General features: G+C 39.4%; 1 protein-coding gene across 6 annotated transcripts in view; it reads right to left on the reverse strand.

The window, feature by feature from the left end:
* The window catches only part of NSUN6 (NOP2/Sun RNA methyltransferase 6), a 38,025-nt gene extending 25,470 nt beyond the window's left edge, over positions 1-12,555 (reverse strand). For 4 of the 6 annotated variants that reach the window (XR_011976662.1, XR_011976661.1, XM_072651657.1 and 1 more), the window contains exons 1-5: positions 9,699-12,555; positions 7,905-8,060; positions 6,364-6,443; positions 4,105-4,214; positions 1,079-1,232 (exon numbers count right to left, since the gene is read on the reverse strand). Coding sequence is in view for 4 of the 6 variants with exons in the window: in XM_072651657.1 (XP_072507758.1) it covers positions 1,079-1,232; positions 4,105-4,214; positions 6,364-6,443; positions 7,905-8,060; positions 9,699-9,773 (575 nt within the window). In the remaining 2 variants the exon portion in view is untranslated. Of the gene's footprint in view, positions 1-1,078; positions 1,233-4,104; positions 4,215-6,363; positions 6,444-7,904; positions 8,061-9,096; positions 9,261-9,325; positions 9,584-9,698 lie in introns of those variants that run through there. The other 2 variants (XM_072651658.1, XM_072651660.1) reach the window with 2 other exon arrangements.
* Between the last annotated feature and the right edge of the window lie 3,704 nt (positions 12,556-16,259).

Here is a 16,259-nt window from a genome sequence, read left to right on the forward strand (position 1 = left end):
ATTCTTTTTTTAAAGCCCATCATCTTAATGTCAATGTTTTTCTGGTAACACATTGGGATGGAGAATCATGAAATACTACAATCTCCAAAAAATCAAAACTGCGGGTATACTCAAAGGTGACTGTGTCTAAGTAACCATATAGGAAATCTGAGAAAAATTATGTACGATGAGAAAAGGGGATGAACTGGGCATATGGAGAGAGGGAAGGATAAAAGATGGAAAGCTCATATGGCACAAAAGGGATATTAGTAAATATCTTGAGTGGATCACCAGTAAAAGATGTATATAGAACATCATGAAGAACAATGTAATAGCTAAGATTTACATGAAGCCTATATGATGCCAGGCACTATGCAAAGTGCTTTATAAATACCATCTCCTTTGATCCTCACACCTGAGAGATGGATGCTTTTATTACCCCATTTTGCAGGTGAGGAAACTGAGAAAGACAGAGGTTTAGTGATTTACCCAAAGTCATATAGCTAGTAAGTACCTGAGGCAGGATTTGAACTCAGATCTTCCTGACTCCAGGCCTAGTTGCTCACCAAGGTACCCGTGAAAAAATGTCACGAGATAAGGACCCATGGGTAAGTTATAGTCTGCTCTAACAGCAGGAGTATGAACATTGATGAGATCATGGATCAACTGAAGTAGGAATTACTTTAACCATTTATATGAATTCTTTTCTTCTATTTATGACCTTTAAATCATAAAAATATGCCATTTCATAAAATTCCAATGATTAGCCACAGGTTCTTTCCCTTGAAACAAAAACATTTAGTAAATATTTTAATTGAATAAGGGAAAAATGCATAGATTAAATCTATTTCATCAAGTTAAAAAAACATGGCAAATGAAAAGGTAACTGTTTGCTTGTCTTCTTTGACTTAACTGTATTCACCCTTACGCCTACGAAATTTCACTTCTTTAAAAACTATTGCCCTGCTTTCTAGACAAATTGATATTAAAGAAATCTATTCACTCTCACAATGAAATTTGAAGTATACTTAAAAAAATTTTAAATTTTCTTTAAATAAAAGAATACAGCTTTTTTTTAGTAAAACACCTTATAACATACTTCAGTGGGCTGCTCAAACCGAAAATTTCACTGCGGCTCAATTCAGAAATCCCATTTCCAAGAAATGCTTTTTTTCCATCAAACTCTTTGGCTCCTTTTTTACATTTTCCCTCAATATCAGAATAAACAGAGACAACATCTCCAGCTCTCATAACTAGAAAAAGGAGAAAATTAAAAGATCCCATTAAACTATGCTTTTTCAAAGAGGAATGAACATCCAGGGAGGGACCATTATAGAGATCTCTCATGCATCACACCAAATTTATGTCATCATCTTAATACTGTCCTTGACCAAAAAAAACAGGTTTTACTTTTTTAGATCAGGACTAATGGCAAACTGAATTTTGCAATTCTTTCAAAAAAGAAATGTCAGAAAGGCAAATTTCTTACTTCTTATGAAGAAGGTAACATTTTAATGCAGGTCCAATTCTGCTTCAGTAAATGTCACTTGAACAGAAGTATTTTCCCAATCCACTTTTTGAGGAAGAGTCAATACAATAAAATAATTTTTAAAGACACGTATTCTCAATTTTTCAAAAACCTGGACAAATGCCAATTAGTAGTATTTTTAGAATTTTTTTCTGATCTCTTTAAAAAAAATTTCTTGGTTCATGTAAGAGACAATGGTTGTGGAAGAAATTAAAGTATATTTTCCATGAGAGGATACTTTTACTCTAAGTCTAATCAGCTGGGGAGCAGTAAAAATAAGTGGGTGAAGTTGAAAGGAATAAGACTGGTTTGGCATTCATATAAATTATACAGACAATACAATTTTAGAAGATTTGGCAAAAACTATCTGCTAGACATAAATAAAACAATATCTTCTTTGTGTCATGCTGCCCCTGGCCTTATAATTTCAGACACATGAGAGTTCTAACTATTTGCAATCCAGTTCCCTTTTAGAAAACTTCTGTGTGCTTCCTTCCAAGATGGAACAGTCTTAAGTTCTAAATTATGCCGAACTTCAAGGCTGGTTCGTAAAGGTGTACTGGTAATGCATTTTTTAATTTTTGTATGATCAAGTGCCTCTGACTGAATAATGGGATTAAAGAATATCTTCCCCCACACATTAATGGGCCTGGGAAGATTTACAGGAAGGCCTATACTTTTTGTTAATGAGGCACTGGTTCTCAAGGGCTGTGATGCCCTCTGGCCCTAAAAAGTGTATAAAGACTCTGAGGCAAGGTTTTAGTTTGGGGCTTACTGACTGGAAGTGTTTGTCTGAGCAGATGAGCCTCTGGGCAGCCGCTAAGGGGCCCCCAGGTTTTGAAAACCCAGATGTCGGTGCTTTCTCTCTGATAACTATGTACGTATGTGATGGTCAGACAGTTGGGTCTCTCTGTTGATCTATGATGTATATATTGCATGTCAGACAGTTGGAAACCCTGTCTGTTGATCTGGATTTCTCTGTATTTTCTCTGAAGTTCAGGGTGCTAACTTTTTCCCCTAAGCCAAGTGAATGATACACATGCTTGATTAAAGTGATTGTTGACCCCTCAAAAGTTACTTTCCTTTGAGAAAGCCAGATTAAAGACTTGTGACAGCAGTCCTCCTGTGTATGTCAGGGTGCTTGCTTTTACAACAGGGAAGGTCTTAGAGACCTGAGGTAAGTAATTCAGCTTTATCTGTGATCTTCACACTATTCTGCCACTGAATCCCCATAGTAAAAGTAACTTAGTTGTTTTTTTTGCAAAGATGGGGACAATTTTATTTGGTTTGGACTTGTGATTTCAATACTGTAGGAATCACCCAGAAAGAAATGTCTTCTACCAATGAAGATCAGCAATTATTCTAAAACCTATAATCTTGAAGAGTTGTCCAGAGCATTGCCCAGCTTCACACAGCAGTGCAAGAGGTGAAATCAGAATCATGGCCTTTCTGACTCTAAGTTTGGTCATGTAATCGTTACAATGTTGTCTCTCAAAACTGTGAGTGATGCAAATTTTATGTTCAATGATTCCAAAAAATTTAATTGTTTTCTTACATTGAAATGAGGTCTTTCCTGTAAGGAACTCAAGTGTAAACTGACAAATAATAATTGTATATTATCAAAACATTGCAATAAAACTGTTAATTGTATGAAATAAAAATTAAATTTCTAAAAATCAAAACACACCCCCAAGAAATTACTATTAAAGCTGTTTGATAAATACGCTATACTAGCTATTTTCTTTTTAAACATTTTAAGGAACAATAATTATATAAAAATGAAACATTTTCTCACATTTTAATTTGCAAATGCACAACAATCTCTTTAAAACAGGCAACATATAAACTACTAATAATCATAAAATTAAAGTCTAGAAATAACATGGTCTTCTGCTCTACTTCATCCGATATTATTTTTCTTTTTTTTTTTGAATTTGAGACTTCATGCAGTATCCTACAGCTGGCAGTAAACTAACCAAAAACAAAAATCACTCAGCTTAAATGAGTTGAGCACCATGCTATTCAAATCATGTGAAAAGTAATAATGAAAGGAAACTGCAATTAATTTCAACCTACTTACTAATCTACAGACTCTTATAAAAGTTTATGAGAATGTGTGTGTACCTAGTTTTAATGAAAAGTCACACACAAAGATGAAGTCATAAAATCAAAATATTGCTGTCACTCACACAACAAACATATACTCAAACAAATAGGTATACCCTATCTACTCAGTGATAAATCAGTAGGATTTCCATTTGGAAAAAGATTTTTAAAAAATTTATTTTGAAAAAACATATCACTCACCAATTCTAAAGTAATAAATCCTAACCTCTAACAAAGTAGAAAAATACCAAGAAAGCACTGAGTTCAATTAGTAGAACCAAATAATGCCATAAGGTCCAAGAACTGCAGGTGTGGAGGGAAGCAGAGGAAATGAAGAAAGGATAAGCTGGACAGAATTCATTTATTATCATAATTATGTGCATTTAACTCTAATATTTTGCTTAGCAAAGGGAAATTTCTAATTAGAAGAAAAAAGGCACACAACCAACACATCTGGATAATTCTCTCAAAAAAAAAAAATATGCACTTACATTTTGAAGCAGAAATGATTCCTGGAACATAGACATGTGCTCCCCTTAGCACGGCATTACCACAGTGAGCTCCAACTATGACTTCATAGGGTTGCCTGTTTATATTATTCCTAAGAACATGAAAGTTAAACAGAATAATGTATCCTAAAGTCTATAAGCTTTTTCAAATTCCAGTTTTCCTTTTTCTGTTTAGCCATTTTCAGTAATGTACAACTCTTCATGACCCTATTTGGGGTTTTCTTGTCATAGATATTGGAGTAGTTTGCCATTTCCTTCTCCAAGACATTCTAAAGATGAGGAAACTGAGGCAAATAGGGTTAAATGACTTGCCCAGGGTCACACAACTAGTATCTGAGACCAGATTTAAACGCAGGGAGAGGAATTTTCCTTACTCCAGGCTATTTTTTTTTTTAAAGCAACTTTTCAGCTTGAAGTATTATTACTGGGGCTTAGCAAAAATATGAGATACTCCCACCTAAGAAATGGTGGGTGAGAAAGAGGAAACAATGAATAAAAGAAAAAAATGGAAGTAGTAAAAAAGAGTGGGGAATATTAGAAAGGAAAAACAAACGTGGTAGGTAGTGATAGAAACTGCTCAGGTAACACTGAGTCAGTTCCTGAATATCTGTATGCAGCAGAGTACTGGAAGAACAAAAATAAAAGCAGTAACCGCTAAAGCCTGTGCCAGAAAGAATCCAACAAAACCAAGGAGCTGGGGATAGCAGGCAGGCTCAGGTCGTGCCTCTCTCTAGGTAACTAAAACTGCAGGGTACAGTGAAGGTATTGACCTCCCCAGACCAATAACATCCCAAGTCCAGTCCCTAAGAGTACAAGAGACAATGAAAAACGGCAGAGAAGAAGTGGTTCTCAAAACCAGTAACATCTACTCAAGGAACACTCCATGTGCAGCTAAGTGGCTAAGGGGATAGTTATCTATATGGGGTAACAGACTTTCCAAGTCCCATCCTTTGAGCACCCCTTCCTGTAATCACATCTACGCTGCATCCCCATCCTTGAAAGCAGCAACTGTCTCCCTTGTTTCTGCACCCCTCTCCTTGCATAGTGTTAGGCACATGATAGACACTGAATAAACACTTAATGAAGATTACTGAAAATATCAGATGTGTCCCAAGAAGAAAGGCTGAGTTTTCTTAATGGGGGATTGCCTCTGCTGCACACTTGCTGTGAGAACTACAGGACAGTTTGAGGAATCAGAAAAGGTTGGAGGCTGGCCTTGAGATGTCCTTGACAAAGCGAGCTCTCAGAAAGGATGCTATTTCACCCCAGATGCACATCTGGCTGCACCAAGTCTTCAGGGGGACCTCAAGTTTTGGGAGGATAAAGTAGGCAACCAGGGGCACAGGCAGTAAAGGCTAGAGGAGAGGCTTGACTCTAGTCTCCCTGGCTACAAGGCATGCTCTCTATTAGACTATAATGATCCATAAGGAAATCATAAACTAACAGAAAGATAAATACAGTATCAGTCTGGTGACAGCTAGAAGAACAAATAAGAGTACTGAGCCTGGAATTAGGAAAACTCAAGTACAAATCCAGCCTTAGACACGGAGCCATGTAACCCTGGGCAAGTCACTTCACCTCTGACTCAGTTTCCTCAATTGTAAGATGGGAATAATAGCACCTATCTCCCAAGGTAACTGTGAAGCTTGAATGAGATTATTTGTAAAAGACTTAGTACACTGCCTGACACATAGTAAGTGTTTAATAAATGTTTTTTCTTTCCTTCCTCAACTTCCTCATGCTCCCCAACAATATTTGATAACAAAGGGAAGTTCAGATCTCATGTCTTTAATACTCTACTTAAATCCCAGAATATCAAGATAGAGTATTCTAAATAACAGTATTTGTTTAGTGTTTATCTTACAATATCTAAGTTATAATATGAGAGTGTATCATATTTGTTGTTGAAAAAGATTTTAGCACAGTATTTTCCCTGGTGACAAAGCTTACTGCTTACGCATAGTTCAACCTAAAATTCATTTCACTCAATTCAAAAGAAATGCATCCTAGGCTCAATTCTACTTTGCCTTTGCAATGATTCTGGCTTTCTTAGAAAGCTAACTTCTTTATTAGGGTTAATATGAATTTTCCCAAGCCAACATTGATGAGACCAGATTAAATTTTTAACGCAAGGTGGAGTAACTTGATGTTATCACTAAACATAAAAATGGTCAAAGCACACTAGTGAGAAGAGTCCTATTATTTAACAAAATAAGGTTTTTGAACCAAGTTGTCACAAACCTGGGTCCAATTACAGGAATCAGTAACACATCCTGAACATCTGGGTGCTGAAGAATTGGAACACTTAATCCATTAAATTGCTGTTAAAATAAACAGACACAATTACTAAAAACAAATATAATCAGATACTTAGTTCACCAGTTTAGAGATTCCATTCATAGATGCAGATCACAATACCCTCCATGCTTTAGTAAACATAAACAGTCTTTAAGTTGCGGCCTAAAAAAAAAAGATCACTTAATGGCCAACCTTCTAATGATGAGCCTTGCTGACTCCAGCAAAGCTGGCCTTGCATACAATTATATGTAAACTCAGTTTTAGAATAATTTCTGAACAAGTCCTCATTCAAAAGAACAGGATTATATGATTTAAACAATAGTTGCAGCCATAGCTAGCATTTATAAAACACTTTACAGTTTACCAAACACTTTACAAATGTAGAGAGACGGTATTTGGTCAGAAAGTAATCTCTCTTATAAACATGTATAGAAAGATACACTGAGTTTTGGATAATATTTGTGACTGTTACGCCACTACGAAATAGAGTCAGGAAATGTGTCAGATCCACACTAGAGTGTCAGGTTTTCGTTTCTTCTGCAGTACTTTTGCTACCATATTAAGGGTGAGGGGAGAGAAACCTGAAAGATGTGTATGATCTGATACAGACTAAAGTATAAAGAATAACGAGCAATTCTGAAAGATTTAAGAACTTTTATCAATACAATGATCAACCATGATTCTAGAGAATTGAAAATGAAGAATGTTTCACTTCATGACAGGTGATGGACTAATGTGAAAAAGAAAAAACTCATTTTTGGACACAGCAAATGTGGGAAATTGTTTTGTCTGAACACACTTATATGTTACAAGGTTCTGTATTTTTCACCCCAGTGGAAATAATTTGGTAAGGAGGGAAAAGTTTGATCATTGAAAAAAATAAGGCAATAAAAAAAATAATAGCATACATTATTTATATACTTTTTCACTTTACAGAGTCTTACAGTACCAAGCAAATGTACATTTTCACTTGACTGTTAAAATGACTTGTAGGTTAAATAGTACAAGACATTTAAGGAGAAATTTTATAGATAAAGAAGTGGAAGCTCAGAGAAATGACTAGCCAGAACACACAACTATCTATTTCTGCCAGTTTTATAAGGAAAAAAAAAAATAGACTACTGGGAGGAAAAGACAAGAGGCTGATTCCCTCAATTATTTAGAAATGTGACAGCTGTAGATATTTTCCTTTTTCAGATAAGCAAAAGGGAAAATCAAAGTTACAAAAAAAGGCATCAACTCATAAATAGCCATGACACATTTATTTTCATAGAATCTCAGTTTTGTGAAAGGAACCTTAAAAATCATTGAATCCATCCTCCAACCTATTTTACCCAACACACATTTTTTCATAGGCAAAGAAAGTCTAAAACCCAGAAAATATAAGGATTTCCTGCCCATGATCCTGTAGCTGGCTAGAAAACTTCACAAGTCCAAAAAATATTAGATTATGATTACTAACATGTATAAAGAATTCAACAAACCTTATTTATTTCTTCAAGCAGCAAATCTTTCACATGTTTTACAGATGTTAAATGTGTATTCACTCTAACAGTTGAAAATGCTGGTGGGTGTGACAAGTGATTTAACAGGGTTTCAAATTTCCTTTCTGCTTCCTGCACACCTAATGCACTTACAATCTTGAAAGAAAAAGAAAAAAAACAGGAATGCAAGACTGACTTCTTTTTGGTCAAATGGAAAACTTAAAAACAATGTCCTAAGAAAGAGAACCATTTATTTTTATGATTACCACTCTATTTCAAGCATGTTTTAGCATCTGACCAAGTTCTATTGCGTTTTGTTGTATCTACTTGTTATTAACACTGAGAAATTAAATATGAAATCTTCAAAGTATCATTCATTAATATTCTATACGTAATTTTCATAATTACTCAAGCTTCTATTATATTTAATTATGGCATGAATTAGCAATGTTATTTAGGAAAAAATATACTAGAAGACGGTTATGTAATCTATGGTTTTCTGGAATTAGATGTGGCAGGATCAAAAGGAGAAAAAAACCTCAGAGATCATATGGCCCACCCTCTTGTTTTACAAACAGAAAACTAAGGAAGTTAAGTGTCTTCCCCAAGGTCACATAACTAGAGCAGCACAAGGCTGGCCCAAGGCCTTATATCTCCAATTCTGTTGCCACAGCTATACTATATATACCATGACTTTACAAAACTTGAACTTGGATACATGCTTCTCCATTATGAACTCCAAGAGGGCAGACGCTGGGAACAGCTGCTTTTTCTATGTGCTACTTAAGCTGGTGGAATTAAACAGCTCTTCCAAGAATCTGATTTCTGCACTTGATTCAAAGCTTCCATAAAAGTGCAAAATGTTAAAAACAACGAACGCTCGGGTAGCTTCACTTATCCCCTTTGCCCCGAAGCGGGCTTTGGGCCACAGAGCCCCGAGTTCAGGTTCCCTCTCTCACACAAGCTTCACTTCTAGAAGTGCCTCGGCTGACACCCCAGGCCTACAAGCAACGACGTGCACCCGCACAAATCACAAGGAAAGGAACCAGAAGCGCCACCCAAGCCCGGTACCGTCCACTACAACAGGGGCGGCCCTTCCTTTGGGGCTTCCGTCACACATGATGTTAAGGAGCAGAAAGGAACGGGGCAAAGATCGGCATCTTCTCCTTCAGGGACCCTGGTGGTTTCTTACTTTCACCTTTATCTAGGCTCGAGCCCTTCCAGGCCGGACCGTCCACCTCCAGCCTCACTTTAAACTCTCCTGCGCCAGCCCCACCTGCTGCCACTAAGGGCACTCGAGGCCAAAAGCCCCGGGTTCGAACCCGCGCAGCTGCGTGCTCCGTCCCAGGCCCGCCACGCCCGCGCCCTGGTCGGTAGGAGGGAGCTGGATGACACGACTGCCAAGGCCCCCTCACCCTAACCTTAAATTCGTGACGCCGCGTTGGGGTCACTGGGGGAGGGCACCCCATCCCTGCCTCCCCGTCTGGGGGAGCCCAGGGCGCTGCCGGCTTTTCCGTCGCCCCCGGCGGCCACGGGACGCCTCTGGTATCGTCTTCTCCAGCTCCTGACTAGGTCCGGCCTCCTAAACACAGGCCGAGCGGGCATTTTCGTAGGCAAAGGCGAACCCTGGGCACGGAGCGGGCCTTTCTTTCACTCGCTGCCAAGGCGCCCCGAGCGCCAGCCCGCCCTCGCCCCGCCCCCCCCGGGCCGCGCCGTCCCCGCGAGGTCTCGGCGTCCCTTCCCTCGGACCTCGGGCCGCCTGGGCCTCTCTAAGCGCTGCGCCGGCCGACCTACCTCCTTATTCTTAAAGCTCGCCCTGAGGTAGTCTTCGACTTCAGGTTTCATGGATATTTGGGGGAAAAGGAACATTTTCCTATTTTTCCTCTCTTTTCGCGGAAGAAGCGCTCAAAAGAATTTTTTTTTTTTTTTTTGCTTTTCTTTAGGATGCCAGGACTTTGGGTTTGTTTTTAAACAGACACACGTGGCGCCCCCCTCGGCGCGGACGGGCAGCGCGGTACAGGCCGCGCCGCTCGGGGCCGCGCCTCGAGCCCGGACGCGCGCGCCGGGACTTTTTCCAGCTTCTGATGCCGCGGTGGAGAGCGGCTACCTCGGCTACCCCGGCCGGCGGCTCAGAGCCCCCCGCCCCCCATCTCCTAGCAAACGGGGGCCAAGCAGCGCGAGGGTGCTCGGGTATCGGGCTGCGGCCGGAAGGACGCGGGGCGGATGGGGATCCCGCCTCTTACGTAGATACGAAATTTCTCCAGAGGGCCCGGATGTCGGCCTACGTCAACACGCCGCCGTGCGTCATGCGTCCTTAACGCCGCGAGTGCCACGTGTATCCTGTTGCGTAGTAGTTATGTTCCCTGGAGCGCTGGGCTCGTGCGGCGCAGGAGACCCTGGTGGTGCGGCACCCGGACCGGCCTCCTGCGAGCGGAGGGGACGGGGCTCACACCCGCTCCTTCACAAAATGCCTGCCAGCTTCTCCCAAATTTCCCTTTGTCCTCCAATAGCCCTGGCCACTTTTCTTTTTAAGAGTTCTTGACAGCTGGTGGCCAGGCTTTCTAGTTAGTTGTTTTCTTGGAGTCCGAGAAGGTGCCAAGGCAAGAAGGCGGGCTTTGTCTAAGGCCGACCCAGATTCCTGTAGAAGTCCCCATCTCTCGGACCTCAGTTTCCTCATCTGTAGAATGAGAGGCGGCACTTGGGAAATGCTTGATTTGAAATACACTCGTTGGCTACTGGATCTCTAACTCTTCAATCACCTCCTTGTTCTTTTCTCCAAGCCTGGGGAATTGTACATGTGTGAAGTGAGCCGGGCTAACAAGCCCCGAACTGTGAGAAAGCTTAAAGAACAATTCTGCTGTGAAGCCAGGAGAGCTTTGATTAGGCTTTACCTCCACTCCATGGCCCCTTAGCCTCCCTGTAAGGTTGCAGGACCACCACAACACGTTCAGAAAGAACTTGGATCTCCCAGCACACCGTCCTGGGTCATGTGACTTTATGTGCCCCTCTCTGAGGCTTCTCAAACAGCTCATCCAGCCTGCCTGACCTTTACCTGACTGTCCTAGTAGAAGGAGAACTAACTTGTTTCCCACGTAGGAGCTTGGCTTCAGGATCAGAAAGGACCTGGGGATGGGAGGGGTCATCTAGTCCAAGCTCCACGTGTTACCCATAAAGACGCGCCCAGAGAAGCGGATGACTAAATAAGATGTGGGCTGAGGTTCAGGACAGAGCTAGAGAAGCTAGTCCTTCCATGGGCAGCACATGGAGCCAATCTGATCTCATCCTTGTTACGTTACCAAGAAGAAACAGGCCCAGGGAGGTTGTGACTTGCCCAAGGTCACACACTAGTGCCAGAGAGGGGATTAGAAAATAGCTTCAGTGACTCAGATCAGTACGCTTTCCAACGCTGAGTATCTTGTTTATCATTGTACCATGCTGCCTCCTGGGGGCCATCTCTGCTTGTCCAGATCTAATGGCTCTGGTGACTTTGCACAGCCTTGCCTCACGTACCCAATTCACTTGCAGGTCGCAACCTCACCTTCCTGATGTCATAGTCCTCTTCAGGAACTAAGGACAAACAATTGCCTCTTAGTTGTGATTTAATATACCTAAAGAAAGTTCATAGGATTGAGTACAATCTTTTTTTTATTGCTGTGAACTGAACTGCTAATATTTGTTGATGACTAAGTTCATAATAAAGAATAAAGTTTTATATTTAAAAAGAAGAAGAAAATGTGTTGTCCTGGAAAGTACCCTAGACTTTCTACCATGATGCCTTCCTACCATCTCTGACCTTACACAAGTCAAGTAATCCCTTCTTCTCTTTCTTTTACTCAGTTATAAAATAAAGTTGAACAAGATGATCTCTCAGTATATCTATAAATGTGTAAAGTACTAAAGTATATTAAACTTAACAAGTCCAAAACAGAACTCACCCTTCCTTTTTTTAATTTCCTGTTTCTGTTAAAGGCATCACTATCCTACTGGTCACCTAGATTCAACGCCTCAGTTATCCTTCACTGTCCATTCCCATCCTCTCACTCATTTTAGTTTAGGTACTCATTACACCTGGCTTGGACTAAAGTCTCATAATTGATTCCTTAATCTCCAGTTTGTCCCTCTCTGGTCTTTTCCTCCACACATTTGCTAAAGTGATATTCTTAAGCACAAGTCTGATGAAGTTATTCCCCCTACTAAAAATTTTTGTAGTAATTCTATAGGATAAAAGACAAAACTCTGGTGTTCAAAGGCTTTCACAGTCTGATTCCGGTATAACACTCAAATATTCTAATGATCTATGAACTCATAGTTGTTGTTTTAATTTATTACTTACTTTTAACATTTGTTTCCATCATTTTGAATTCCAATTTCTTTTCCTCCTGCCATTCTCCCTCGTTAAAAAGGCAACCCAATATATCAATTATACATGTGGAAATGATCTCATGGTTTTAAGTTTGGTTCAACAGGGCAGAGCACAGTTCACCCATGCCTGCTCCTCCTATGGGACTCTTCACCCATGGTTTTTCCAAAAGTTCAACACAAGGGATCCACCCAACAGTCCATTTTTCCCCCAGTCCCTTTACTTAGGATGTCCACACAGCCCAGTACATATTTCATCCTCACTTCTGCCTCTTAAAATTCTTCAATACTTTCAAACCTCCACTTAAGTTCCTGCTACTTGAAGACTTTTATGATCCCCCTAGCTTCAAGTACTCCCCAAATTACTTCGTATTTACTTTGTGTACATTTTGTACTTCTCATGTATACTTTTTGCGTGCCCTCCTCCCTATAAGATGTATACTCCTTGAAGGCGGGGACCCTCTCATTTGTGACTTTGTATCCCCAACCTATACCATCATGGCTGGCACATAAGTGCTTATTAAATGTTTATTGATTTATTAAAACATAATTCATAATTGGCATTATTAATCCAACTGTAAAGCCTATAATCCTATAATAATAACTCATTTATATTGCATATTATAGATAACATGGGGTTTTCCTTATGACCGTGTTTAAAATGAGGAGTAAAGAGAGTTTAAATTACTTGTCTTCACGGTCAGACGACTGGTTAAATACCAGAGTCAGGACTTAATTCTAATCCTATTTTCATTACATCTTATTCTTAGGAATGACCTTGCCTAGGCTATCTGGTACCTGCCATCTTGTCATTCCCCAGTGTTTCCAAATGAACTAACTGAATTATAACTAAGCTGCAGTAAGAAACTGTTCAACAATTATTTATTCTTGGTCAGATTTAATAAATGATAATTTAAAGTTCTCAAAGATATATATTAGAAGAAAAGGAAGTCAGCTAACATAGAAAGAATGAGTCAATAAATGGGTGATATGTTGTGGTACAAAATACTGAAAAAGCAACCAAGGGAAACCCTTTAGAGCATTGTGCAGTTTCACTATGAAGGATTTATGGGAAAACAGAGGCAAGAAATTTCTCTTTTTACCACATACTAATGAAATTGCAGGACCTTGAAACTACTTGATGAAATTGAAGGAACTTCCCTAACTACTTCTGAAACACATTGACCCATCACCCCATGCACAAAAATAAATAAATAATAACCTGAAAACACTAAAATACAATCATATCTTGTTAAAATTTTACAAATAAGGAACTTAACAGTTCCTTTTTCTCCATACCTATCTGTGCGATCATTTGCACTACTATTTTTTTTTCTTGTTTCTATTAGCTTGACTGTTAGAAATTTAATGAGAAGGCTAAGAGATAGTCATGGAATTATTTCATGACAAAAATATTTGAATGTAAGATGTGAAAAATGACTAAAACTTTATTGCCTAATAGAATTTTGCTGTTCAACTTTGGAACGAGCATTATTGCATATTTGCCCCACCAGCAATTTCTTTTGCGGGGTAGAAGAAAGAGCTTTTATTGGACAGGCGGTGTTATGGAAAGAGTACCAGAAAGTAATAATATTACAAAGGGATATAGTAGCTTTAGCTCATTGACATTTATTTACTAGTACCTCTGCTGGAAGACTTTGACACAATTAAGTCACCAGTTTGCTGCTTCTGGCCAATGGCAACTGTATTGGACTATGGTAGCATAGACTTTCTTGTAATGAGTAAGATGGTCAAAGAAGGGCATACCTGGTCTTTTACTTCTTTGCTGTCTGGAAACCAAATCCACTGTATGTTTTGTTGTATGGAAACCAAATCCAAGATCTGAAGGCTGCTAAGTATATGTTATCTGAGAATGCTTCTTTCATAAAAGATGTCATCCAAAGGTTCCTTTATGCTAAGATCCTTAGGCAATCTGGTGAAGCATATAGGCCTCATATCCAAACAATGGTTCTAAATGCATTCAAATAAAATATATGAGATTACAAGGGAAAACAACTATATGGAAAAACAGTTATCAGAATATTTTTTCAGGTTGATGGGTCCTAATTACGAATCCCTGATTTAGGCCTATCTGGGAAAAGACACTGGCAAAATTTCTCTCCAAGCTCCTGTTTAGCAAAAGAAACTACTTTACATCTCATTCTTAGGACTAGCACTGTCTAGGCCATTTGTTACCAGGCATCTTGTCCTTCCCTGATCTTTCCAAATGAACTAGCTGAATTATAACTAAATTCTAGCACCAAATTGTTCAACAACTCTTTATTAGCAAATTGTTCAACAACTATTTATTCTTTTCCAGGTTTGATAAAACACATTTTAATTTTCTCAAGGATGTGTATTAGAAGAAAAGGAAGTTAACTAATCATGTGGTAAGAATGAGGATCAATAAATGGGTGATCTGAACAATACAAAACACTGAAACCCTGTAGAACATTGTAGTTTCACAATAAATTATGGAAAAACAAAGGCAAGAAATTTCGCTTTTACCATACAATGATGAAATTGCAGCTCTTTGAATCTGTCTTTGATGGATCTCTCCCCTCATCAATGTCTGTACTCTTTCCATTAAGATACATTACAATCCTTCCATACCATCTCATCCTGCTTGTGTCTGTGTCTTTTCATAAAGTGGTCCATAAGAAATTCACTTGGCAGCATTCCTCCTGGCTCTTTAATCTTTCATGGATATCACTATGGTATTCAGGCTAGCAATTAAGCAATCAAGATATTAAGGGCCTTTTATGGGCCAGGCATTGTGCTACAGGCTCAGGGTGTAAAACAACAACTATCCCTGTCTATCTCAGTGACTCAAAGGGATAGAGCTGGACAGAAACTGACTATGACCTTAGTTCACCTTTCACCTAAATTATACCAACAGCCTCCTAATTGGTCTCCCTACCTCTGGACTTTGACCAGTCCAGTCTATCTTCCACGTTGTTGCCAAAGTAATTTCCTTAAATAATGATACAACATTGTGATTGCCCTACTCAATCAACTCTAGTGTCTTCCTCTTGCCTCTGACATAAAATAGAAAATCCTGTGTTTAGACTGTAAAGTTCTTCATAAACCAAGCCAACTTTTCATTCTATACTTGTTAGACACTGCTTTCCCTCCTAAATTCTTCAATATAACCAAACTGACCTTCTGTCTTTTTTCATTCATGACACTCCATCTCCCATCTCTGTGCCTGGAATGCAGTCTCTCCTTACCTCCACCTCACAGCAGCATCCCTCTCTTCCTTTAAGATACAGCTCAAAGCAGGCATGGTGGCCCACACCTATAATCCCAGCTACTGGGTCAGTTGAGTCTGGCTAATCCCTTGAGCTCAGGAGTTGTGGGCCACAGTTGGCTATGCTGACAGTGTGTCAAATTTAGCATTAATATAGGATGCCTCAGGAGCAGTGAGCCACCAAGCTGACTAAAAAGAAGCAAACTGGCCCAAACTGGAAACAGAAGGAGTCAAAGTTCCCAGGCTGATTGGTAATAGATCAGCTGTAAGCAGTCCTGCTCTTCTAGCCTGGAGAAGTTGGGAAGAATCAGTCATAAAAGTAAATGAATAAAAATTTAAAAGATGAACTTCAAACACCCTTTTCTGCATAAAGTCTTTCCTAATCCTTGCAAATACGAATGCCCTCTTTCCCAAGCTACCTTATATTTATTTTGTGTATATTTGTAGTTCTTCACTTTATACCTACGCTGTATATATTTATACATATAAATCCCACCTATGCCAGACAGAGGCTGTGTGACCCTGAGCTAGGCACTAACTTTTCACGACCTTCGGGCAGTTCTCCAAGACCTCGTTGTGAAGATAGCACTCATCTGCCTTAATTCTTAGAATAGAAAGTACTAATATGCCTTAATCCTAGGAATTCCAGATCCACTTTAAAAATCTCTATCTCTATAATGAATTGTGCATGTATCTGAACTCACTCTGGATTGCATTAACTCAGTGATTATCATTAACTCAGTGCA

This window comes from Notamacropus eugenii, chromosome 3 (assembly GCF_028372415.1).
Source record: "Notamacropus eugenii isolate mMacEug1 chromosome 3, mMacEug1.pri_v2, whole genome shotgun sequence".
Lineage (NCBI taxonomy): Eukaryota > Metazoa > Chordata > Mammalia > Diprotodontia > Macropodidae > Notamacropus > Notamacropus eugenii.